The following is a 25165-nucleotide window of genomic DNA, read 5'->3' as shown; positions in this document are numbered from 1 at the left end:
GCTGGCTTTAAAAAGTGAGCATTCCACAAAGGCTTGCCCTGGGATTCTGTAAAAATACCCAAAGAGCCTGAATGGAGTGGACATTCACACTGCCAGCCCAAGATGGCTCCAGGCACAGCAGCTTATAATTCTCAAGAGTAGGGACTGGAACAGAAGTCAGTAGAGAACAGGGAGGAAAAGGCCAGAGGACAGAGTCAGGAATGTCAGCCTGTGGCCGTACACCTTCCTCATTCCAAAGCTCTGTCCCCACGTAGGCCTTCTTCCTTGTGCAAATCAGACTGGATAACACACCATGTTGATGGAGTAATTAAGGAGCATTTTATTTTCAAAGTCTCTGGGACAGAACGGGAGGCTTCCCTGTGATCAAGGTAACCCCAGCCCACAGGCCTGGGTCTTAGTCCTGGGCACTGGCTTTCAGAGTTGCTTTGTACCTCCCTGTCATCTCCTTGGGTAACGGCACCAGAGCTGGACAGGGCACCTGCCCTTCCACTTCACAGATACACTCCCGCAGGCAGTACTTTCGGGGTCCAAAGTTAGCCGGGTGAAAAAGCTGTTCTTTCTCCTGCTCCTCTTTCTTGAGGGTTTCCCTGCCAAAAGCACAGACAGCAACATTGCTCTGAGCCTCTGGGAAGCAAAGGATTTCTCAGAGTGAATCCCATCATCGGCCAGGGAGACCTGGATTTCCTGTGCCTCCTAAATTGCTCCTCACTCCCAAAACCTATCTGTCCCCTCCCCACAGGCTTCCCAGGGAGGGAGGATGGACGGCAGGAAGGCTTCAGCATGTGAACTGGGTGAGACCCCAGGGGAGGGGATCACTTGGGAAGCATACTCATCCCAGGCATGCTCAGCCTTCACAGCCAAGGGGCCAGCTCTGACTCGTCGGACAATCAGGATTAAAGGGGCCTGGAAATGCCTTTGTGCTTTCTCACAGACAGACATCCTTGGCTTCCCTCCCTCCTTTCCTCTATGAAAAGAAAAAAGACACAGTGGAACATATATATATATGCCTTACTGTTAAATTGTACGCCTGAACTTACTGGATTTCGTTAACCAATGTCACCATAAATAATAATAATAATAATGATAATAAAGTTCAAAGGTAAAAAAAAAGGAAGAGAAAAGAGACCTTTCACAGCAGGCCCCGGGGCTGGGCACCCACTAGCTCCAAGCTGAGATTCCCAAGGAGGGACATGTTTCTGGCCACACACGGAAAGCTTTTCAGCTCCATCTCAGCTTCCCACTGACCCCAGGAGGGAAGAACACACCTTTATCCCCACTTCACAGCAGGAGTTACAGCTCAAGGCTCAGTGACTTACGGTCACACATCTAGTGAGCAGCAAAGCCAGATGAAACAAACTGTCCAGCCCATGCTCTCTGGTGAGTGTCTAGCTCACTGTCGGAGAGCCTGCCTTCTTGACACCCCTTCCTTCTCTCTCAAACTCTCTGGGCTAAGACGTTTGCTCCCCTCCAGGTCAACACCAGCAACTCACTCGTTCTTCCCCAGGATTTTTTTGATGTGCTCCATGATCTCCTTATTGCTCTTGGTCTCCACATCCACGAGGACCTGCTCACCAGAATCTGGAAACAGGAAGTAAAGATGGGGAAGAAAACCTGAGAACTTGGCAGATGCCCCTCAGCCTCAAATGTGGTGATTTGGGATTTGCTTTTAGCAGAGAAATATTCTAATAGAGTAAATATATTTGTTTTCATAACACGTAATGCTACTCTTTTCCATATTTCTTTAGACGTGAGCAGCCAAATTTCAGGCATGTACTATTTTAATAGAAATTCCCTGTTTACAGATAGATTCAATATCGTTAACATGACAATCCTCCCCAGACTGGTTTATAGGTTCAGTGCAACCCCTATCAAAATCCCAGCAGGTATGTGTATAGAAACTGACAAGTTGAACCTAAAATTCATACGAAGGACCCAAAATAGTCATCATTTTGAAAGAGCTAAAACTTTTATAAAAGTTTTTGAATAGAAAATCTTTATAACTTTACCTAAGCAAAGATTTTTAGATATGATATAAAAAACACCCAGAGAGAGAAAAATAACTCAAAATTAAAAACTTTTGTGCTTCAAAAGGCATCGTAAGCCATAGACTGGGAGATAATATTCACAATGCATAAATCTGATAAAGGACTTGTATCTCAATTATATAAAGAACTCTCACAACTCAATGAGACAATCCAACTAAAACATAAGCAAATATCTGAATAAACATTTAACAACAAAAAGCTAATAATCACATGAAAAGATATGTAATATCTTAGTCATTAGGAAAATGAGAAAATTAAAACCACAATGAGATATTAGACTGGCTAAAAATTTTTAAATGGACAATACCAAGTGCTGATACAGAGTAACTGGAACTTTCCTACATTACTGGTAAAAACAAAATAGTACAGCCAAGTTAGCCAGTGAAATTAAGACAAAAAAAGAAAAAATGATTGGAAAAGAAAAAGTAAAACTATTTACAGATGGCATGACTGTGTATGTAGAAAATACTAAGGAATTTTTAAAAAAACTACAAGATGTAAGTGAATTTACAACAGGACTGCAACACACACAACCATTTACAAAAATTAACTGTACTTCTACAAAATTGTGTGATGCTAACCAAAAACCTGAAATATGAAATATTTTAAAACACCATTTACAACAGTTATAAAGCATTCGATATTTTAAAAAGTCTCTTCTCAAAATGATCTATAATGTAATTCCGATCAAAATCCCAGCTAGCTTTTTTCTAGAAACTGGCAACCAAATTTTAAAGTCTCTAGAAATGCAAAGAACCTAGACTAGCCAAAGTAACTTTGGGGAAAAAAGTTGGATTTATGCTACCTGATCTTAACACTTATAAAGCCACACAAACCAAGACAGTGTATTAGAATAAGAACAGACAGATCCGTGAGAGAGGATGAAGAGTTCAGAAATATATGGCCAGGTGATTTTTTTGTATGTGGTAAGTTACGGGACATAAATTTTACCATTTTAAAGTGTATAATTCAGTGGGTTTTGGTACATTCACATGTTGTACAACTGTCACTATTATCTAGTTCCAGAACTTTCTCATCACCCCAAACAGAAACCTTTTACCAATTAAGCAGTCACTTCCTATTCCCCACACTGCCCCATACCCAGACCCTGGTCGTCACTGTCTGTCTCTATGGACTTGCCTGTTCTGGACATTACATATAAATGGAATCAAACACTCCATGGCCTTTTGTCTGTCTTCTTTCACTTAGCATAATATTTTCAAGGTTCAACTGTGTTGTAGCATGTGTCAGTACTTCACACCTTTTCATGGCTGACTATATGGATATACAAGCATTTTGTTTTTCTAATGATGGATTGATTTCTGACAAAGATGCCAACAAAATTCAATAAGGATAGTTTTTCAACAAATGGTGCTATAATAACTGAATATCCTGAGTCGGGAAAAAAATAAAGTGAACCTCAATCTCAATCTCTACCCTCACTTAATATAAAGAAAATAACTCAAACTAGAGGACAGACCTAAATGTAAAATCTAAAACTACAAACCTAAAGGAAACGGCAAAAATCTTTGCGACCCAGGGGTAGGCAGATTTCTTGGATAGGATACAAAAAGAATTAAACATAAAACAACTGATAAGCTGAAGTTTATCAAAACGAAAACTTCTGCCCTTCAAAAGACCTTTAAGGAAAAGCTACAGACAAAATATTCACAAGACATATCCGACAGGCATTGCATCCTGTCAGATATATGTACAGAATATAAAAGAACTTGTTAGAAAACAAAACAGCTCAATTGTTTTTTAACGGACAAAAGATACAAGTAGACTCTACAAGAGAAATATATGAATAGCCAATAAGCACATGAAAAGTTATGAGAAATGCAAATTACAACTTCTATAAGATATATACACCCACAGGAAGGGATAAAAATTAAGACAATAAAGGCCCCTAAAGATGTCCCTGTGCTAATCCCCCAGAACGTGTATATCACCTTAAGTGCCCAAAGAGACTCTTCCAGATGTGGTTAAAGACCTGGAGATGGGAGACTGTCCTAGATAACCTGGTAGGCCCGATTTAATCACACGGTCCTTGAAATTGGAAAAGCTCTCTGGGACCTGTGACTACGGAAGAATGGCCAGAAATACAACATTGCTGGCCTTGAAGACTGAGAAAAGGGCCACAAGCCAAAGAAAGTGGGTGACCTCTAAGGAGCAGGAAGTCGTGGAAGAAGATTTATCCCTTGAGCCTCCAGAAAGGAAGGCTCGGCTGACACCTTGATTTTAGTCTATGTTGGACTTTTAACCTACAGAACTGTAAGAAATTTGTGTTGTTTTAAACCACCAAGTGTGTGGTAATTTGTTACAGCAGCCACAGGAAAGTAATGCAACTACCACCACCAGTTTGGGTAGGATGTGGATCTACCAGGACCCTCTCACTCAGCTGCCTGGAGGGTGAGATGGCACAATCATTTTGGAAATCTGTTCGGCAGTTCCTGAGAACACTACATATCTATTCTGTGACCCAGCAATCCCGTCCTGAGGTGTAGGCCCAGGAGAACTGAGCACCCATGTCTACGAAGATGACTTGTGCCAAGAAGGTACTGATAAGCACCTTAGCAGCCAAAAACTAGAAACAACCCTTTGCAGCCAGGGAGGCCCCTCCAATCAAACCTCCCTTCAGGCAAGCCCTCCTGCAAGTCAAGGGCCCAGCTGTTGTGTTGGGGATCCACCAGAGCAGCACCAGAGCCGAGCCCAGGCTCTCCCTGGCCTAGGTCTAGGATCTGCCCGTTTCTGCCCAGTGCAGAGCTACAACTTCCCACTGGACTGGCCCAGACTTGCCAAGAGCTGCACCACCATCTGAGGCTCCTCCCGTCCAGCTCTCCTTCTCCCCCTCCTCTCAGAGATGTCAGACCTGCTTTGTCATCTGAAGACGTTCCCTGCCTACTCCTCTACCATCTCCCCTTTATCTCCAATAAATCTCATACTTTTAACTGTCTTGTCATTTAACAAAAACCGAGATGCTCATCAACAGGTGATCGGATAAACTGTGGTATATATTCCCATGATGGAATACTACTTAGCAATAAAAATGAATAAGCTACTTATACACATAATGTGGATGAATCTCAAAACCATGAGTGAAAGCCAGACCCACAAAATATATATATATACTGTGAGATTCTATTTATATGAAGTTCTGAAACAAAATTAATCTATGGTGAAAGAAATAGCAGTGGTTGCCTCTGGTGGAAATTAACCAGAAAGTAGCACTAGAGAACTTTCTGGAGTAACAGAAATGTTCTTCATCTTCACTGGGAAAGTGGTGACACAGGTACATAAATGTCAGAACTCACTGATCTATGCGCATTAGTCCTGTGCATTTATTATAGGTAAATTATGCCTCAAGAGTTAATTTTTTAAAATGCAAACACAAAATACATATACAAAATTGCCATATCACCATTTTCTTCACTCGCCCCTTATCTTGCTCTATTTATTTTTTACAACACTTATCTTTTAATATACTATCTTGTGAAGTTTCTTGTTCGTTCTGGCTCCTCCTGGTAGGGTATCATCTCTACAAGGGCAGAGATCTTTGTATGGCTCCCTGACACCCCAAGCACCTAGAGCAGGATCTAAGTCCTAGCAGACTTTCGTTATATATTTGCTGAATGAGCTGGCCATTTCTGGCCAGAAATAAAATGAAAGAACATCATCTTTTTGGATACTGAAACATTTCCTAATGTATACATCATTTGATTCTCAACTGTGTAAGGTTGATGTTTTGCCTTTAGTTGAGAAATAAAGCAATGGGACTGTTACTCACTCAGGGTCAAAAGTTGAGCCAAAACATCTGATCTTCTGACTTCTGGGCACTGAGCCCAATTTAACTGAATAAATGTTCACTTGGTCCAGAGAGGACACACACGGACATACACTTTTCAAGAGAATGTGGCCAGCACTAAGAGGGGCTTTGGGGATGGGGAAAGGCCAATCTAAGGGTATAGGGAAGGTTTCCTGGGAGAAGTGGTGCCCAAGCTGAGTCTTGAAGGATTTTAAAAAGATAATAATAAGCAAAGAAAATAGAAGTAGAATTTTGAAGAGGAACTGACATGAGTAAAGGCATCAAAGCAAGGTATGGCGAGGGAACTTGGAAAAATTAGCCTGTGTGGTGTAAGACATGTAAGAGATGTGGGGGCAACTGGAGACAAGAAGAGTCTAGATCTCAATGGCCACTGTGTGCCACGGTATGGGAAGCCGAGGTGATGGCAGCAACATTAGTTTACAGCAGTCTGTACCTCAGATCACTTGACTGCTATAGTAGGAGGAACAGATGGAAGAAAAAACAGTCCTGGACCACAGCAGAGAGGCCCCCACACTCACCTAAATAGAATCGAAGGAAGGGTGATGGTGTCATGTTCTTAAACATCATGATCTGCACCCAAGGGTTTTTGTACTGGATCTGAGGTATGTTGAAAAACACAAATTTCCTGCAAAAGAGAAGAAATTAAACCCATGAAACAATAGTTTTTAACCTAAAATTCTGCATACCTGTGTACTTTTCTAGGAAAAAGGTTCAGAACTTTCATCAGATTCAGGAACAGAAACGTAAGTGCCCCTCAAAAGATGACTGATTAAATAAATTACAATAGGACCGTATATCTGGATCCCTCTCCACCCATTCTCCATCCTGAATGGCTAACCTATGTGGACTTTGGAAATGGGCTTCCTTGCCCTCCAGATTGTGTTGCATATGGCCAACAGGAAGTCCTGGCAAAAGACTGGAAGGAGGAAGCAGAGTCAAGGTATTTATTTCCCTGGCCAGTCCCCTGACTCCTTCCATCAGGCAGCCCTCTCCATCTCCAGGTTCCAACTCCTCCTACCTCCACAAGCCTAGACCTGTGATTTCTTTTCCCTATCTTTCCCCACAACTCTGTAAACAGTCCCTTAATTAAAGGCTCAAGTGATCTGAACTTAAATATACCTTAGGCTACCTGCTGCCACGCTGCCCCATACACCAGACAACAATGGGAAGGTACAAGTGGCACATGGGACAGAAGCACAGTCGCCCAACTTCACCACTTTCCAGCTGTATGACCCAGGGCAAGTTAGTGCTTTGTGCTTCCATGTCTACGCCAAGATGATGGCGATACAGGATAAGCAGTTCAAATTGGAGCTTGTGGTCTATTTTCAAGATGAAATTGACAGAAAGCCCGATTGTGTGACCGTTTACTTGGGGAGAATTCCATAACTGGGGCAGAATCTGCAGTTGAAACAAAAGCAATGACAATTATTAACCCCAGAGAAAACAAAAACCTTTGCAAAAAACAAAAAGGAAAAATAATCAGTACTCTATCTGGCTCAACTGTGTATAGTGTTCACAAAATCATATTAAACACTGAATATTGTTCTATCCAAAATTCCGAAATGACTATATTGGGAAGATGGGGGGTGGGGAGGTGTCGGGGTAGTACGCATGTGTTGAGGGCGGGGAATGGATGTGGTGGTAAAATCCTCATCTTCCTTGATGACAAGGCTCCAGATAATGCCTAAAGCTAAGAAAGTAAGAAGTAGCTAAGTATGGTATTTAATTAGATGAAGGTAAAACTCCAATTGGTTAGAGTTGAAAGTTGTTGCCTCCAGGGGAAGAAGTGGAAACAGACTGCTACTATAAGCTTTGCCAACCAGAAGGGCACACAGGGTTGGCAGGGCAAAGACTGAATTTATCCTCCTGGGCTTAGGAGGCCTCTGCTCAATTCCCACCCCAAAGCAGAGTATCCAAACTTCCCAGAATTTCAGACAAATAAACCAGGGCATATGCATGTAGGAATTTCTCACACATAAAACTACTAAGACAAAAATTAAACATGATTTTTAAATGGTTCTTGGTGAAGCATGAGAAGAAAGTTAACAATAGGTAACCTTTAATTGAGCACCTGCTGTATATGTTAGACATCTTACTAGGCACTTTATACTCAAATCCTCACCGCAATACTGGAAGGTAAGGTTTTACAACTGAGGAGGTGAGAAAAATTACCTAAACAACCCTAGGTCAACAACTAGTAAGTGAAAAAACCCAGGCTGTCATTAGTTTGCATCTGGACTTCTTCCACAGTGTGGTCACTATCAAATTCACCTAGATTCTGAAGCTCAGGGCTGGACACAGATGAACTCAATAAACACTAGCAGCTGTTACATCTCTTATTACATCTTAAAGGCAAGAACACCTAGCACAGGTGAGGAGGGACTTAGCCCTCAGGCACTGAATAAGGAAGCTCCACACACACCCAGCAGACACCAAGGCGATAGGTACCCTAGGGCTGTAGTACTGGCCACTGGCACTTGGAATGGAGGAGGGGACAACTGAAATGCTGAGGGCACATTAACAACCAAAGGCCTGTGGGGCTAGAGCAGGTCAGGCAGGCTCAACTCAAGGGCATAAAAATCACAAAAAGGGCAAAGGTGGGAAAGGCGAGCCCCTACCACTAGAAACAAGAAACACAGAATGGCGGTATCCTATTTACCTAGAGGATATGTGTGTAGGCTTTGTAGGCCGATTGGATGACCATTTAAATACCGGAGATTTACATTAAAAATATGAAATTCTCTTGGAGCCCACACAGCTAAGATGTAGCCAAGCAGCGAATGGCCCCTTGAGACAGGGCATGTTTTCCAGTTCACGCAGGCCCATCCAATCTGCCTTCCTCCTTTCCAGTACCTGCCTGGCCTCTGCCCTGTGATACCTGAGTGGACGTACAGTGGATTATGGAGTTTCTGGATGCCCATTCACCCCTAAGACTAAATCTTCCAGGAAGACTTCATCCCAGCAAGCAGGTACAAGTTCTTGGGTTCACCTATGGAAAGCAAACCGCTAAGAGGTAGCTTGTGCCTATCCAACAGCTGTGCAGTGAAGTCCCCTCTCATGGATGACTACTCTTCACAGGGAGTCGTTCTCATGTCCCATTCTGATGCATTCCAATCCCAGTTACTGACGTACAGGACTCTTCTCTTAGTCACGGTTAAATTCCCAGCACACAGCACAGGACCTAGCTAGCATTCAGCAGGCCCTCAATAAATTTATAATTAATGCCAGAAAAGCCCAAAGCACGTACTGTTGCCTCAAGGTTCAATTCAACCCATTCACTTGTAAGCTTCTATTCAACGACTCTCTACTCCGAGCTGAAAACCACTGTAGAGTTTACGGTCTAGTTGGTGGGTGGGGCGTGGGAACCTGTGGCGGCTACACAGTTGACATAGTCACTTAATTATAACGGTGAGAAGTTCTGCAAAAAAGCACTTTCAGAGCCGCCACTCACTGGCCAGCTGCGTGTGGCACCTTGGACAAGCAAGTTATCTAACCTCTCTATGCATTTCCTCGCTCTCAGAGTGGGGATAACAATGGGGTTTCTATAAAAACCAATGAGAGAATCCACAAGAAGCATTCAGAACCGTGCTGCACATATGAGAACTCAATAAATGCCAGCAGCTGTCACTTCTCTCATTGCATCCCCACATCGGCCCTTGGGCAGTATCATCCCCGTTTGGGACCCTGAGGAGCGACTCTCCCAAATCCACCAGACTCGAACCAGGTCTGTAGCCCCTGGGCTGGGCTCCACCCAGACCCCGTGCCGCCCCTCCCCACCGGGAGACTGTGTGTCGCTGGTAATTAAGGAGACTACTGCCCCCACGGATTGGCATTGTCCTCCTTCCTGTAGGAAGGAAGATGAGGGGGCCCTTGTCCTCGGCTCCCCCGCCCCCTCAGCCTGCACGGCGAGGCCCTACTGTCCTCTTCTTGCTATAGAACCTGGAGCAAGCTGCTCCCCAGTCTCCTCGTCTGTAAAATGAAGGCAATAGCACCAACCTCAGTGGGCCAGCCCCAGGATTAGGTGCAGCCCCAGGTCTCCATGTTACTAGCACGTTGTTATAATCACCGGTAGCGGCCTCACAGGGCTCGGACTGACCTGGCGCCCTCGCCCAGCGCCCCATGCGTATTGTAATTCACCGTCATGACCTTCACCGATTTCTTGAACACCACGTCCCCTTGGCCCAGGTACTGAAGAGTGCGGCGTATCGGGAAGCGGCCCTTCATGCGCATGGCGGCGGTGGCCAGGCGGTGAAGATGAGGCGAGGAGAGACCAGAGCAGCAGAAGCCGCCGCCGGTACACCACGCGCCGCTTCCCCTCGGCGCAAAGCACCCACTTCCCGCGCGGACTCGCAGGAGACGACTCCCGGCAGGCAGCGCGCGTGCGGCGGAGCACCCTGGAACTTGTAGTCCTGGCTCGGGTGCTTTGCGGTGGGGCTTGGTTTACGGGCTTGTACACCTTGCTTTAGAGCACCCTCCTCCTGAAACGTTTAGGTTTTTCACACCCCCGTATATTCGTTTTTCTCCTCCATAAGCGAAATTATTTTTAAATAGGATCAATCATTCAGACAAAATTACAGTAGGAAATAAATCAGGAGAGCTGAGTTCGATACCAAGTCGGCTAGTAACTTTCTATTCAACCTGGAATAAGTCGGTTCTCTCTCAACTGCTCGTTTCAAAATGAAGGGTTCAAGCCGTGCAATTTCTAACATTGACTAAAAAACTGATTTATAAAAGGAAAAATGAAACTTTGAGGGTACCCCTTCCAGGTTTAGACACTTAACAGCTCTTGATCTGTTTTTTTCATAAGCAAAACGTGGATGAGATGCATTTCGGAAGTACTACTCTTACTGATTTGAGTACGTTTTTATTTCTCCTTCATTTTTGAAGGATAATTTTGCCAGATATAGGACTCGAGGTTGGTGGGTTTTCAACACTTAAAATTTTTCACTCCACTGTCTTCTTGCATGGTTTCTGACCAGCAGTCAACTGTAATTCTTATCTTTATCTATAGATAATTTTTTCTTTTTTCAAGATTTTTCTCTTTGTCTTTGGTTTTGCAATTTGATTAAGATATATGTAGGTGTGGATTTTTAGTATTTATCCTCTCTGGTGCTCTCTGAGCTTCCTGGATCTGGTTTGGTGACTCATTTGGTTCTTAGCTATTATTACTTCAAATCTTTTTCTTCACTTTTTCCTTTCTGGTATTCCAATTTTACATCTTGTGAAATTGTCCCAGAGTTCTTGGATATTCCTTTTTTTTTTCATTCTTTTTCCCCTTTCTTTGCATTTCAGTGGAGCAATTCCTGTTGACCTATCTTTAAGCTCATTGATTGTTTTCTCGGTTGTCTCTAGTTTACTGATGAGCCCATGAGAGACTTTCGTTAGGTTTTTTTTATTTTCTAACATTTCCTTTTGACCATTATTAGTGTCTTTATCTCATCTTACATTACCATCTGTTCTTAGATATTTACTTTTACCATTAGACACATGTTAACGAGCTATCTTAAATTTCCTGTCTGATAACTCCAACATCTGTGCTATATCTACATGTAATTCTGATACTTGCTTTGTCTCATCAGACCATGTTGTTTTTTCTTCTTGCCTTGCCTTTTTTAGCGTGCTTCTCATTTGGTTGAAGAACTCTAGTATATGGATTGATGTTAATCTGACTAGGAATTGAGTTGTCTTTAATATTTGCTGTAGCTGTGGGAGCCAGAGGCTTCAAGTTCCTCTAGTCTTTTTTACCTCTCCTTCTGACTTTGGGCTTCCTTAGATATTCCTCTTCAGAAAGTTTGTGACTCTTTTAGCTGTAACCCACTGTTATTACTGGAGCCCTGTGGAGGAGAGGAAGCAGTCTATAATCTTATGATAAAATTCCAGTATTTTAGTGGGCCTATGTTCCTGTGCTATGACCTTCATAAGTGTTTCTTAATCTCTGTGATATTGCAATATAATAAATATATATTCGGTCTTTGTTCCTGGTTCTGGGCCAAATCTCCTAAGGGCCTTGTAATTTCCTTAATAAAATAGGAACATCTTTTGTCATAATCTCTGGGTTTGGTCCCCATTCCTAAAATAACTCTGGAGAGATAAAAGTGAAAGGAGCATCTTTTGTTATTCATGTCTCTGGTCAACCACACCAATTTTGGCAAATGAAGTGACTTGGAAAGCCCCTCAGAATGGGCTGGTTGCCAGAACCACAGGATTAGAGGGTTGGAACTTTCAGCCCCATGCCCCCAACTTCAGACCTCTGGGAAAGGAAGAGGGACTGGAGGTTGTTAATCACTAATGGCCAATGATTTAGTCAATCATGCCCATGTAATTAAGCCTCCATTAAAAAACAAAAACAAAAACAAAATCCCTAACCGAAGAGCTTGGGAGAACCAACAGCTTGGTGAACACATCAAGACGCTGGGAGAGTGGTGTGCCGAACGAGGACATGGAAGCTCTGCACCCCTTCCCCCAATACCTTGTCCTACACCTCTCTCCCATCTGGCTGTTCCTTAAATTGAATTATTTTATAGTAAACTAATAATCTAGGAAGTAGACTGTCTTCCTGAGTTCTCTGGGCTGTTATAGCAGATTACCGAACCCAAGAAGGGTGTTCCGGGAACCCCTGATTTATAAGCCGGCAAGTCAGAAGTACCAGAAGCCTACACTTTGCAAATGGAATCTGATGTGGGGGCAGTCTTGTGGGACTGAGCCTTTAATGTGTGGCACCTGACCAATCCAGGTAGTCAGCATTGAATTAAATTGTAGGACACCTAACTGGTGTAAAAGAACTGGTCGGTGTAGGAGAAAAGCCCATACTGTCAGAAGTGTGAGTAGTGGAGTTTATGGAAAAACAAGTTTTCTTTTGCCTTTCCCTTACTTAAGACAGGAAGGCTAGAGAGGGATGGAGTGGAGGAAATGCCTTTCCCCCAGATAGGATTAGACTCAGGTAGTTTTCCCCTTGTGGAATGCTCTGAGCTTATTTTACAAAGATGACTCTTCCCCTCCCCCTGCCAGAGCCACCAACAGTTCTCAGCTCTTATCTGTGAAAACCTGGAGTTCCTGGAGGCAAAACCCACGAAAATGTGGGATCTCCCTTAGGCCGTGGGCCCCCACGAGTTTCTCAGTCTCTGCTAGTCTGCATTCAGTCTCCAGCAACTCACCAAGTGTTCCTACCAGCTTGGTTCCAGTGGCTTCTGCTCCAGGTAAGATTTCAGCTGTAACTCTGTGCTTAATCTCACCACAGTCATTTTTTCATCTGTAAACTGGGATCGTTGGGAAGATTAAATGAGGTAATCCACGTGTAATACTTAGCATTCTGGCTGGCCCACAGTGAGCACTAAATAATATCTTCTCCTAGTTTAGTAATCTACATAGGTCCTGGTGAGGTCTGTTTCAAGGCTCAAGTGGTCAATATCAGAAACCCACTCAGCAGCTCCCAACCTCTGTTCCCACTGCCCATTTCTGCCACTTTTGGGCCAAACACAATGCTTGCACACTTCCACTGTGCCTGACCCAGACTGAACCCTACTTGTTGCTTAGGGCATAGTGGATCAGGCTGACCAGGCTTTAAATCTTCATTCCTCCCCTGACCGGCTGTGTGACCCCAGCCAGGCTAACCTCTTTCAACCTGTTTCTTCATCTGTCAGATGAATGCCTAAATAACTACCTCACAGGCCTGCTGGTAGAACTAAATGAGGAAACGGAAAATGTAGCAGTGCCTGGCACAATGGCAGCTATAAGGGTCCTCAAACTCACTGAGCCTGTTTCTTCCGATGTGAAATGGGGATAATAGGACGTAAATGATTTTACACTATACTTGCGTAAAATGGTTCATTTAGTCACCACTGCAGGAGTAACTGGGGATATGGGCAGAAGTGGAACCCATATTTATCCCAGTAAGAGCTCAGTGATCTTGATTCTGTCTGAAGGCCTTAGCTAGACAGGTAACATAGAAGCTAGGGCTATCTTCTGACACTCAATACGAAGGTCATTAAGCAAGGGGGGAAGGGATGTTATCTGGTGACTCTCGCAACATGCATGTGCACATACACACACCCCTCCAATCACTTACATCTGCTATTTTATTTTATTTTTTTTTAAAAAGGTACAAGGCCCCAGAGTAGTGCATGCAAATCGATGACTCTCAAATTGTCCATCATTGTCGTATGACCAGCACAATCTGCTACCACAGTCTGTGACCCGGTAAAGAGACCAGCTTCTCACTTTAAGTCCCATCACCTCACTATGCCAATGTCTAGCCTATCATCACATAGCTCATGAAGACTCAGGTACATTTTAGTATCTGAACAGCAAAGACACATTGAGCTGCAAGTACAATCAGTAAGTGTCCTTAGTGTATTAGACAGGGAAAAATCCAAACAAGAGAAAAGCCAACTTCATTTGATGCCTGAATCCCCAAAGTCTCTTCCATGTGTGATCTTTATCTAGGCAGACCTGCCAACGCCATATCAAGAACGTGCTCATTTTCCTAAGAGAGAATACCAGTTGCCTTGAAGGACTGCAAGAAGGATGAAATATTCACATGAGGTAAGAACTTAAAATTATGGCTGCAATTCACAGGCCATCTTTTCCATGATGTTAATTAATCTCTGTAAATTCAACTTTGGGTCTGTGTGAATTCTGGGAAATAGTACTGCTGAGAAATAGAGAATTCTAAATCCTATCATGTATATGATTATAGGAGAATATAGCCATAAAGAATTAAATGGAAGAATTCATGGAAGAGTACGGCCATGAAAGAATTCACATCAGAAGGTTTTAGTTTGGTTTAGGGGATATTCAGTGATTTTTTTTTTTTTTTTAGTTTTAAAAATGTTTCTTTTATGTGTGGTTCTCGATGCTTAGTTACTTACAGACTGCTACCTGTGGTTGATTTCAGGGAAAGGATATGTTCAGTGAACTAGTCTTATTTGAAACCACCAGCTAATTAAAAGAGATATTTTCATGAGAAAAGTTAGTTATGAGAAGCAGCATTTAGCTTCTTGAACTACCTGCTTTTTGGTGCAGAGACCTTCCTCCTCTTCAGTCAGAGAGAAATGACAGACTGAGCAGGGAGGAGCATGCAGCCATCCATGAAAAATTCCAGAATTAACAGCATGAAGGGCACAAACTTCGAGGAAGAAAAGATACCTGTACCAGGCAACATTTTAGATGCCTGATTGCCAACCTCCCAAAACCATCATGGTGATCAGCAAGGTTGGCAACTGGCTAACGTTAGTGACCACTCACATTCCTTTGTGAACAAAACCCAAATGCGAGGGAGCTTCCACACACACCCTCCACTGACTCCCCACATTCCCACACCCCTATACAGGACCTTTTCATTCAGTCTAAAGATCCAGTGGGTGCTAAATTAATGATAATAGTGTCAACACAAATACAGGTTATTTTTACACCACGATGTTTTTCAAACATTCCCAAGATCAACAGGAGTCTTCCCAGAATGTAACAAAATGAATTTTAGCACTCACACCAGTAACCAGTGACAGTATGACACAGAGTTAGTTTAGCTAAGGGGTATAAAGTGACTAGTGGTCAGTTACTGTTCATTAATTAAGAAGCATAATTGCAGGAACTCTACCCAGAGCTGAGCACTTAGGTATCATGATGTCAGATGCCAGTTAAGGGTTATGTTCCTGTAAACCAAAGCACCAGAGCTAAATTAACAATTTCCCTTTTTGTCCTCAACTGGAGAAGAGTTCAAGTACAACAGTGCTACCAGAATGGTCCTGGGTTGTGCCTCTTCAAACATTTCAGTTTCTTAATACTAAACACTAAGAAAAAAATATCTCACTGGTGCCCCAAGTCAGGACAAGATGAACCAAAAGGGAAGAAGGCTGATCAATTAGCCTTGAAAATTATTTTGTTTTATCTTCTGACTTAGGGAAGCTTCCACTCTCCTGACAAAGTTCCACAAAAGCTTCCTGATCGCCAATTCCTACATTATAGACTGGGTCCTCTGAAAAATCCCAAGTTCGAGTAATTTTGCCAAAAATCTAGAGGAGATGTCTCCAAGGACAGACAATTGTCCCAGCAGTCATTCAGTTCCAACAGAGCAACATTTGGGTGCAGACTCTTCTCCCAAATAATACTAGCTCTATGGACCACAAAGTTAACCACTCCTATTTTCTAAAAAGCTCACGATGAGACGGACGGTGATATCCCAGCAGTGAGTGTTTAACTTCCTAAAAGAGATGAGAACTTAAAACAGAGAAGGAAACAGACCCTAGTGAAACCTCATCCCTATCACCCGCGGGGCTCCCCTGGGTCTAAACTAGTGCCTTCCTAGCAATACCTCCCCCTTCCATTGTACAAGCAGGATGTACCCAGAGGGCAGAGGAAGCCCTGGGTGAAAGAAACCCACAGCCTAACAGTGAAAGACTTTTGCCAGGGCATTGTAAGGTTTAAAGGAACCCATCTTGTCCATCTTGGCTAAAGGGCCCTATATAAGGCTGCCCTATAATACTGCATAATAACCAAAGACTAGGCAGGAACAAATGGACCAACAGAACTGCATTTAGGTATACTGCAGTAGTAAAAATTTAAAGTCCCTTCTAAAGGGAAACCCCAAGTGAAAAAGAAAAAAAAAAAAACCAGGAAAAAATAAAACGGCAAATGAATGCTGATCCTTCCTGTTCTAGTTCCCATGTTATTATTCAACTGTAGTGGAAAAACCTTTAAATGCACAGCACTAAACAGACTTCCTCCCTTAATCTGTGTGCATCTTAATTCTACCCCTTCCTTCTTCCCATCAATCCCACCAACTCTCTCTCCTGCTCCACTGGCTTCTGCCAGGCCCCTGGACCCAAAGAAGCCCTGCCCACCCATTGGTCAGTCAGTGGCCCCCTTCTGTTTGGCCAGGGTGCGCTTCAGCTCTCTCAGGTTCTCCGTCAGCACCTCCACCTCATCCAGGCGGCCGCACTGCTTGGCATCAAAGATGTATGCCTTGATGTTATCAATCTGCTGGAGGAGGAGCTCCTCCTCTATGGGCTCCTCGCCCTCAGGCCCACTGTCACTGTCCATCTCAAAGGGGTTGGTACAGGTGGCTTCCTCGAAGGGGTTGCCAGGAAGAGGAGGGCTTGAGGGCCTCTGGTGGGGATGCTCATCTTCCTCATCGAAGGGGTTGGGTGCTGGGCTGTCTGAGTTAGTAAAGGGATTTCCTTCCACTGTCTCCTCTTCTTCCTCTTCCTCAAAAGGATTATAATCTTTGAGGATGCGGGATGAAGAGCCAAAGGAAGGCTCTGCAGCAGGAGGGCTGGTAGAGCCCTTTGCTGTGGGGCTGGAAGAGTTTTCCTCATCAAAGGGATTTAAGGAGGGGACCTCATCTTGCTGTGACATGGTGCTCTGGGGAAAGAATTCCTGGCCAAGAGCTGGGGGCCCAGACCACACTCTAATGGGCTCGAGAGCTGAGCTGGGTGAAGGGGTCTTGGCAGCTGCACTGCTCTGAACCAAGGAAGAGCCCAGATCCAACGCATGAGTAAGGTGGGTGTGAGGCTCTCTGCTGGGCTCCAGCTGAAAAGGCCTGATTTCTCGGAAGTCCAGAGACTGAGTCCGTGTGTGCAGGGATGCAGCCTGGAACTGTTCCTTTTCTCGTTCCCATTCCCGTTCACGCAGCATCTGCAGCTGTTCCCGTTGCAGGTCCTCCTCCTCAGCCTGCTTCCGGGACAGCTCAATGGCCTTCTCTGTCTGCTGCTGGTCATACTCATCCTGCAACTGCTGGAGGTTCTCCTGCAGTGTGCGCACTTCATCTGTCCGGCCTGCGGCCTTGGCCTGCCTGATAAATGATGTGATGTTGTGGATCTGCTGAAGGAGGGGGTCCGAATCTTCACTCTGTCCTTGACCTCCTGACAGTGGGAGCCAGCCCTCAGCCTTTCTCAAGGGGGCAGGGCCCCTGCGAAGAGATGCCACCTCCCCGTTGGCACGAGATAGCAGGTCACTCTGCCTTTCCTCAAGCCTTCGCTGAGATTCCAGGGCAGCCTGGGGAGACACCAAAGCCAAAGAAAAAAACCAAAGTCACTAGGCCAACAGCAGCCACACTGTCAGCTACCCTCTGCATTCCCACTATCCCTGTGCCCAGGAGACTCCAACTGCCCATCTAAGGATTAAGAGAGCCAACTGCTAAAATCAAGCCATGCTTTTGTTTCAGGGGTAGAAGAGGGGCAAACCCTGATTTTCAAAAATAAATTAATGAATAACAGTAAGTTAAGGGGTAAAATTTTCTTAATCTTAGATTCATCGTATACTTGTCGTAACCCTTTGAGGCCTATTACCACTCAGGTACTCTAGAATCTCACACAGTATTAAATACACGTATTACTTTCTGTTTAACATTGAGTATTCCAAAGTGTTCTACAAAGAACTCCCCGGTGTCTAGATCCTCTGCAACCCGTACTAGAGAGAGAACTGCCACGCTCTATGGTATTCTGGACAGGAGAAAAAGAGTAGAACCTCTGAAAGAAAAATAGGACTTGCAGAGACTGACAATTTTGATGTCTATGATGACAGTGAAGCCAGAACAGAACAGAAGAAAAATGGAAACTAGAGAGAGCAAAAGGTTCTGATTTACTACAACCTCACAGGAACTCTTGGGAGCCGGAGGAGGCCTCTGTGCTCAAGAGAGAAACAGGGAAGAAGCCAGACACCAGCATCCCTGTGCTTCACTTACCTGTCTTTCCAGTTTCCTCTTCCTCTCTATCTCCTGCTTCCTTTTCTTTTTTAGTTCCTCAAACTGTTCTTTGGTTGGCAGTGACATCAAACCAAGCAACTTTTCCTGTACGGAGTCACAGACAATTTTACACTTAAACCTTTTTAGGAAAAAAAAGAGCCTTAAGTGCTGTGGTGGAAGTCCTCTTAAGCTAAGGCACTCCATCTTCGGACAGTCACATTAATTAGCAACAGCAGGAAAGGACCTAACCCTTAAATCGGACCACACTTTCAAATGGGCCTGCCTTTTCCTTATGAAATGATACACACCAGGTATCCCAGTTACTCACATCCTAGTGAGGCCTTTCCCTTGCCCTCCCCATCTACATTTATAAGCCTCCATCCAAGCCCCCTAATACCTTTTCCCTGCTTTATGTTTGTCCACAGCACTTTCCAACGTAGGCTATATATTTTAGTTGTCTATATCCCTCTGTAGAATATAAGCTTCATGAGAACAGGAATGTTTATCTTTTTACTCTTGGCAGGATACCCACCAACTAACTAGGACATTGCCTGCTACGCAGTAGGCCTTCACCAAATGCCTGTGGAATATAGTCCCTAATCAAATGGAAAAAGGGCCTAATTCTCTGCGATACAGTGGTGAAAAACTAACCCAATAGGATTATTAGATCCCTCTGTCATGGAGCCCCAAAGGTGGTTAACTGTGACTCCTACAAGGGGCTTTCTGAGGTAGCAACAACTCAGATCAGCCACCTAGGTTTAGTCTGTCCTTGAACAATCAGCTGTTTTTTCCCAATCAATGGCCCACGAAGAGTTCCTTAGGAGTTATACCAAGGAAGAAATGCTATGGACATGTATGTCCATCAGGCAATACCCATAATAGCAAAAAAATGAGAATCTATCAAATGCCCAATGAAAAGAAAATGGTTAAATAAAGGATGGTATATAATTCAAAGCAGTATTTCGTAGCCATTCAAATGAGAGCTATTTGAAGACTATGCAAAAAAGTACTTAGGATATAAAATTCAGTGATAAAAAGTAAAAACATAAATTTGCAAATATATACCAATTATAACTACTTTATATAACAAATGTTAATGGAAATAAAACATACCAGAATGATGCATGATACTATTGGGGACATAAGATTAAAAGTAGTTTCTACTTTCCTTTGAAATCTAGATTTTTCTCTAAATGTGGCATAATACATTTATAATCTTACAATGTACAAATAAAAAAAAAAAAGCCAGTGGCTTGGTCTGCCTCCTGAGTGGTAGAAGAGCAGGGGAGGCAAGTGACACATTTCTGCCACCCCAGGATGGCTTTACCTGCACAAAAAGTGTAGCTGAGTATCTGATCATCCTCTGCAGCCGCAAAGTGTTTAGATGTGGTGGAGGATCCTGGTTCAAGCCCAGGGTTAAGATCTTCTTACTGAATTGAAACAAATACATCAATGTAACAAGCTCTGCCAGCCTCAGAAACAAGGGTGAGATGTCTCTGAGTTGCCAGGCTTGCATGCTGGGAAGGTTTGTGGAGCAGATGGGTTAGACTCCACTGAAGTATCCTTGAAGGTAAAGCCCGTTTCTCACTTTTTGGCTGTACCCAAAGCCCCTAACACAGCACAGACTTCATGACAAATATTTGGCCATCATGACAAATATTTGGCCACATGTGTAGGGCCAGCTTCTTGGGTGAGTGACCTATGGTAGCACAACAGAGTCTGGTGCTGAGAAGAGCCCTGAACTTGGTTTAAGATTCTGCTGTCATTGTCTTAAAATTCTTAATAATTTTGAACAAGAGACTTGCATTTTCATTTTGCACCAGGCCCCACAAATTACATAGCCAGTCCTGCATGTACGGATGGACAAGGATTTCTCATCTCGGTTCTTTGAGTCACTGTACTTCCAACACTGCAAAAGGCTAATTTAACGCCAACACCCAGCTGGCTGTGGTGCATTTTCTCACCTATAAAATGGGGATATTAATCCCTACCTCATACAGTAACTTTGGTAGGATAAACGAGCTACAGCTCCAGTGATTATTTCCTGGCACACAACTGGTGTCAATAAGCTCCTATTCCTTTAATAATAATGAACATTAGAAATATTTAACCAAAAATTACTCGGCTTCCTCCTCAGACATACCACTGTCACTGGGACTTTCAGTAAGTTCAGGTTTGTTTGCCACTCAACGACGCATTAAAACAGCACCTCCACCACTCAAGGCAGCAGGTAGGACATCATCTAATACACCTTACCTTAAAGCATCTATTAGCTCGTACACTTTCTGCACTTCTATTCGAAGGTCATTGGCATGTTCCAGGCTGTAGGTTGTCTCTCCAGCACTAAGGAAGAATCATAGAGATGTTTGATCTGAGTTTCATCACACTAACTGGAGAGTATAGTGTAAAAGGACTCTAAAGGTTTAAGGTCTCACAAAGAGAAACACAGTTAATTCTCTCCAAGTGGCATTTCACTCTTGTATATAATGTAGTGCTCATTCCTTTTCAAATGTAAGTGCTAATCAAATAGAAGCCACTTTTCAGTTTGCAAACACCATAAGAATAGACTCGTGCCTAGGCCTCCGAGGCCTAGCTCTTAAGCTCATGGCCAAAATAAATGCAACTTAGTCTGCTTAGGCTTACTTTCTCTGAACAATTTCACTACATCTAATAAGATTTATGAAGTAGTTTACTAAATGAGTTGGTTAAACTACATCAGAGCAGAAAGCACTTGGCTTTTCTCACTCAAAGTCTACTACCCAGGGACAACAAAAACAACAGGAAAGCTGACAAAGGGAGCCCCAGGGGCGATATCCAGCATGGCATTGTATCAACTGCCCCATGCTCATGGGTCTCATGAACAACTGCTCCCTACATGAGAAAAACACTTTGACTCCAATCGAGAAGGGAGGAGAGGGAGGAACTCTGTCCACAGTGGAACAGGGGGCATCAGGGAAGGCCAGAGGTGGCTTAACTCCAGTCTCCGAGAAATAATAGTAGTTATTGTGTGACCTTAGAATTGTTCATTTACAAGTCTGTCACCTCCACCAGACTGTTGAATTCCAAGTGCAGTGATTGTGGCTTTTTATTTTTATATCCTCGGTAACTAGCACATGGGGCAAGCTTCATCAGTGTTTACTGAGAAACAGTTCAGAAGATATTGCAGCTATTAATCCAGCCTCAGCAATGGCCATTCAACTCCCACTCTGAGGTGGCAGCAATTTAAGTTAAATAGGCAGAAAGGACTGCTGCATTTACCTATTTTACCATCTATAAAACAGTCAGAGCTGGAAAAATATTGGTGTGTGCTATAATTTGAGGATTCAGTGAAGTTGTTTCATTATCTCTCACTGCATAGTTTACAAAAAGAACATCGGACTAGAATTGAGAAGACTTGTTTGTGCTGTTTTAAGATCTCCAAGTTATGTGGAAAAGAACATGGTTGGCCCAAATCACTTCCCCTGGTGTCAGTCACGCCAACCAATTCAACTGTATTTCCCTCGGAGCAACTATCACATCTGAAGTTATTCTGTTCATTATTTGTTCACTTGGATATGACCTGTGCTCCCATGAAAATGAAGCTTCACAATAATGGACACTGTCTTTACTGTTCATTGCTATTGCCCCAGCACCTAGACAAGAGCTTGGCATGTAACCAGTGCTCAATAAATATCCATTGAATGAAAGAGTGAGACAATTAAATGCACTTAAAGCCCTTTAGAACCTTCCTTTCTAAGGGGAAGGAGAAGTCAGACATTTGGAAATGTGCTCAGCAATGCTAGTTTCCCAACTGGCTAGGGAGGCCCATCAACTCACAATTGTATGTGTGGCGGGGGGGCAGGGGGGAGGTGGTGGTGGGCAGGGCACAAAGCAAAAAAGGAGCAAGACTCAGGGAAAGGAGCCCCTTGGTAACAAATGCATGAGGAAAATACTGAGTACTAGCTCAGATTACCAGGAACACAGCTCTCCTTGCTGGCAGGTAGAAGACAGTTCTGCTCTAATGTCAAACCAATGGGTAGGGATAGGAGGAGGGGTACTGATTCCAGTAAGCTTCAGGGAGAAATGGAGTACGAGACAGATCCTCTAAGCCAAGGACTTTCTATTTCAGGAAGATATATATCAGAATCACCTGGGGTACTTCTTCCAACCTATTCACAGAAAGGGCAGTATGTTCTACTGACTGAAACTCTTGCTCAGTGAATTACAGGTAGAGAAGAAAATGGGTTCTTTCTCTGCAGTTCTTCAGAACCAGGAATGGAAAGAGGAAGAGTGGGGTGCAGGAGGTGCATATATAAGGAAGAAGGGGCCCTAGGACAATGATGGCTGTGAGGGCTCAAGAAATAGAGTTTGTTTCCTTTCCACTCAGGGGAAGGGGTGTTTTTGCCATAAACCAACTGGGTTTAGTCTTTCATGTTTTGAAAGTCAGAGATTTACAGACTCAAGAGTGAGGAAACTCCTTAAGGACTACACAAACAAAAAAGTTAATTTTCTTTGCATATGAGACCCACAATGGGCTTAGAACATGATCACTGACACCATGAAGGAAAAGCCAAGCTTACACTTTTGTTTTTTGAAACTGCTATATAATATTGTCACTATAAATGTTCAATAAAAATATAGGTTTGTGCTAAACAAGATACATCTAATTTTACATGCATCAACTACAAAGGTGGCAGGTGGGTAATACAGGCTTAAAACAAAAGCAGACAATTCTTAAATTGAGAACACTGTACACCATAATTAATTTTTTTTCTGCAGGTTGGGAAAAAAACTGCTGGGATTTGATTTTAGTAGTAGCACCTCAAATTCTAGCTCATATCACTAACCTTCAGAAGGAGCAATGCTCTTAAGAAAGTCAGCAAATTTTTTCCATAACGAGAGAGGGGGAATGAGCTGACTGCTAAAGTGTCTGGAGTTTATTACTAGGATGATGAAAATGTTTTAAAATTGAGACAGTGGTGATAGTTGTACACATTTGTAAATATACTAAAAACTACTGAACTGTACTATACATTTGAAAAGGGTGAATTTTATGGTGTGTGAATTATATCTTGATTTAAAAGAAAGAAACAATGGCAGGCTAGATTTGGCCCATGGGCTGAAGTTTGCCAACCCCTGCTCTAAAGAAAATGCCTGCCCTAAGTGGCATCTACCCAGGCAAGAAGAGAAAGCATACTGCCCTTGCTCACCTCCAGATGCTGCACTCAGCAGTGGTGCCTATTGTCCAAAGCCCTTCCCAAACCTGCTCAAGCAGAATAGCTGGGGTCACCTAAATGGATGGCTACATAGGACAGTAATGTGCGCCACACAAATAATAAAGACATGAGAAAAAAAAATGGCGTTGATGATAGAGGCTCTGTTCATACCTCTGGCGCCCAAATCAAAGTTGTGATGGAAACAAGGAGCAGCAGCAAGGGAAAATCGCCTGGGATGAACAAGCCATACAGCTAGGGAGAAATCCAAGAAAACACCCTGCAACGGCAGAAGGTAGGATGGGGTGAGGACTCAGGCTGCCTGGTCTTGAGTAGCTGAGTGAGACAGAGGCTATGGCAGAGGCAGATGCCTCTTAAAGGGGCCACATCCACAAGCAGATTTCCCCAGTGACAGACCTGCTTACTCTGACCACCAGTGCTGATTGGACTGGGCACAGGGGACACCAGGGACTTACAGGGAGACATTGTCGGAATGAGGCGAGACTTGCTCTGTACAGAAGTGGTGGTGTTATCAACTCTTTCCTGTTGAGCCCTCCCCTATACCAGTGCGCTGGACATAATGCCACCATAACCCTGACGTCATCAAACTGGATAACAGAGGTCACTCCGCCTAGAGAATTCCCTGAAACTCCACGTCCCCCAACTCAGAGCCCCACCCAAGCCACGTCCAGGTATATCCTCAGTGAGTCGGGTGCTCCTTGCTGAGCAGTGCCTTGACTCACACTGGAGGCAGCTGGCCTCGGTTTCTGGCATGGCCTTTTGAGGCAACTATAAGCACAGCACCTGTGGATTGCTTGCTGAATCTTAGCAGGTGGCCCTGGAGGGGCAGAGGCATGGGCTAAATTTGGCCTGCAGCTCAGGACTGTGCCACTGGACACCTACTTCACAAATCCATTCTAATAAGACCAGGAGACTTAGGAGCTTTGCTTAGTATGTAGAAACAGACACGGAGAGACAGCCAAAATGGGAAGACAAAGAAGCAAAAGCCATATAAGAGAACAGAACAGAGATCTAGATATAATGGAGTCAAGTAATATAACAGATGTAGAGTTCAAAACACTGGCTATAAAGATGATCAATGAACTTTTGGGAAGTGTAGAGAACTTCAACAAAGAGATAAAAACATAAAAATGGAAATGGCAATTATAAAAGGGAACCAGTCTGAAATGAAGAGCACATAATCTGAGATGAGAAGTATATTAAATGGAATAAACAAAGTGAATAAAGAAAAGGATCAAATGCTCTATCTAGAGGACGGGAAAGCCAAAGACACACAATCAGAATGGCAAGATAAGAAGCCAAGACTATAAAAACTACTTATGGAGCATATGGGAGACTAATAAGGGTGCAAATATCCATCTGATTGGTGTAACTGAAGAAAATAAAAATGTCAAACAGCTAT

General features: G+C 43.5%; 2 protein-coding genes across 3 annotated transcripts in view; both read right to left on the bottom strand.

Moving 5' to 3' along the window:
• Positions 1-295: 295 nt before the first annotated feature.
• On the bottom strand, positions 296-10224 carry MRPS25 (mitochondrial ribosomal protein S25). The gene is made up of 4 exons (XM_006907167.3): positions 9968-10224; positions 6390-6496; positions 1491-1578; positions 296-587 (listed from the first exon to the last, which is right to left on the bottom strand). The coding sequence occupies exons 1-4, from the start codon at positions 10099-10101 to the stop codon at positions 395-397; spliced, it is 522 nt and encodes a 173-aa protein (XP_006907229.1). The 5' UTR covers positions 10102-10224; the 3' UTR covers positions 296-394.
• A 3704-nt stretch (positions 10225-13928) lies between these two features.
• The window catches only part of RBSN (rabenosyn, RAB effector), a 24783-nt gene continuing 13546 nt past the window's right edge, over positions 13929-25165 (bottom strand). For both annotated transcript variants that reach the window (XM_006907166.3, XM_025043644.1), the window contains exons 9-12: positions 20807-20893; positions 19878-19980; positions 18551-18655; positions 13929-17862 (exon numbers count right to left, since the gene is read on the bottom strand). In XM_006907166.3, the coding sequence (XP_006907228.1) occupies positions 16717-17862; positions 18551-18655; positions 19878-19980; positions 20807-20893 (1441 nt within the window). In that variant the 3' untranslated portion in view covers positions 13929-16716. The remainder of the gene's footprint in view (positions 17863-18550; positions 18656-19877; positions 19981-20806; positions 20894-25165) is intronic.

Source organism: Pteropus alecto, unplaced genomic scaffold, assembly GCF_000325575.1.
Source record: "Pteropus alecto unplaced genomic scaffold, ASM32557v1 scaffold92, whole genome shotgun sequence".
Classification (NCBI taxonomy): Eukaryota; Metazoa; Chordata; class Mammalia; order Chiroptera; family Pteropodidae; genus Pteropus; species Pteropus alecto.
This window is presented reverse-complemented; position numbering and strand designations above follow the sequence as displayed.

Excerpts from the sequence above, each read along its gene's own strand:
- MRPS25 (XM_006907167.3), bottom strand. The coding sequence starts at position 10,101 with ATGCGCATGAAGGGCCGCTTCCCGATACGCCGCACTCTTCAGTACCTG. Across the intron at positions 6,497-9,967 it reads GCGCTGGGCGAGGGCGCCAG|GAAATTTGTGTTTTTCAACA; the intron begins GTCAGTCCGAGC and ends TCTCTTTTGCAG. Across the intron at positions 1,579-6,389 it reads CTTCCTTCGATTCTATTTAG|ATTCTGGTGAGCAGGTCCTC; the intron begins GTGAGTGTGGGG and ends TCCTGTTTCCAG.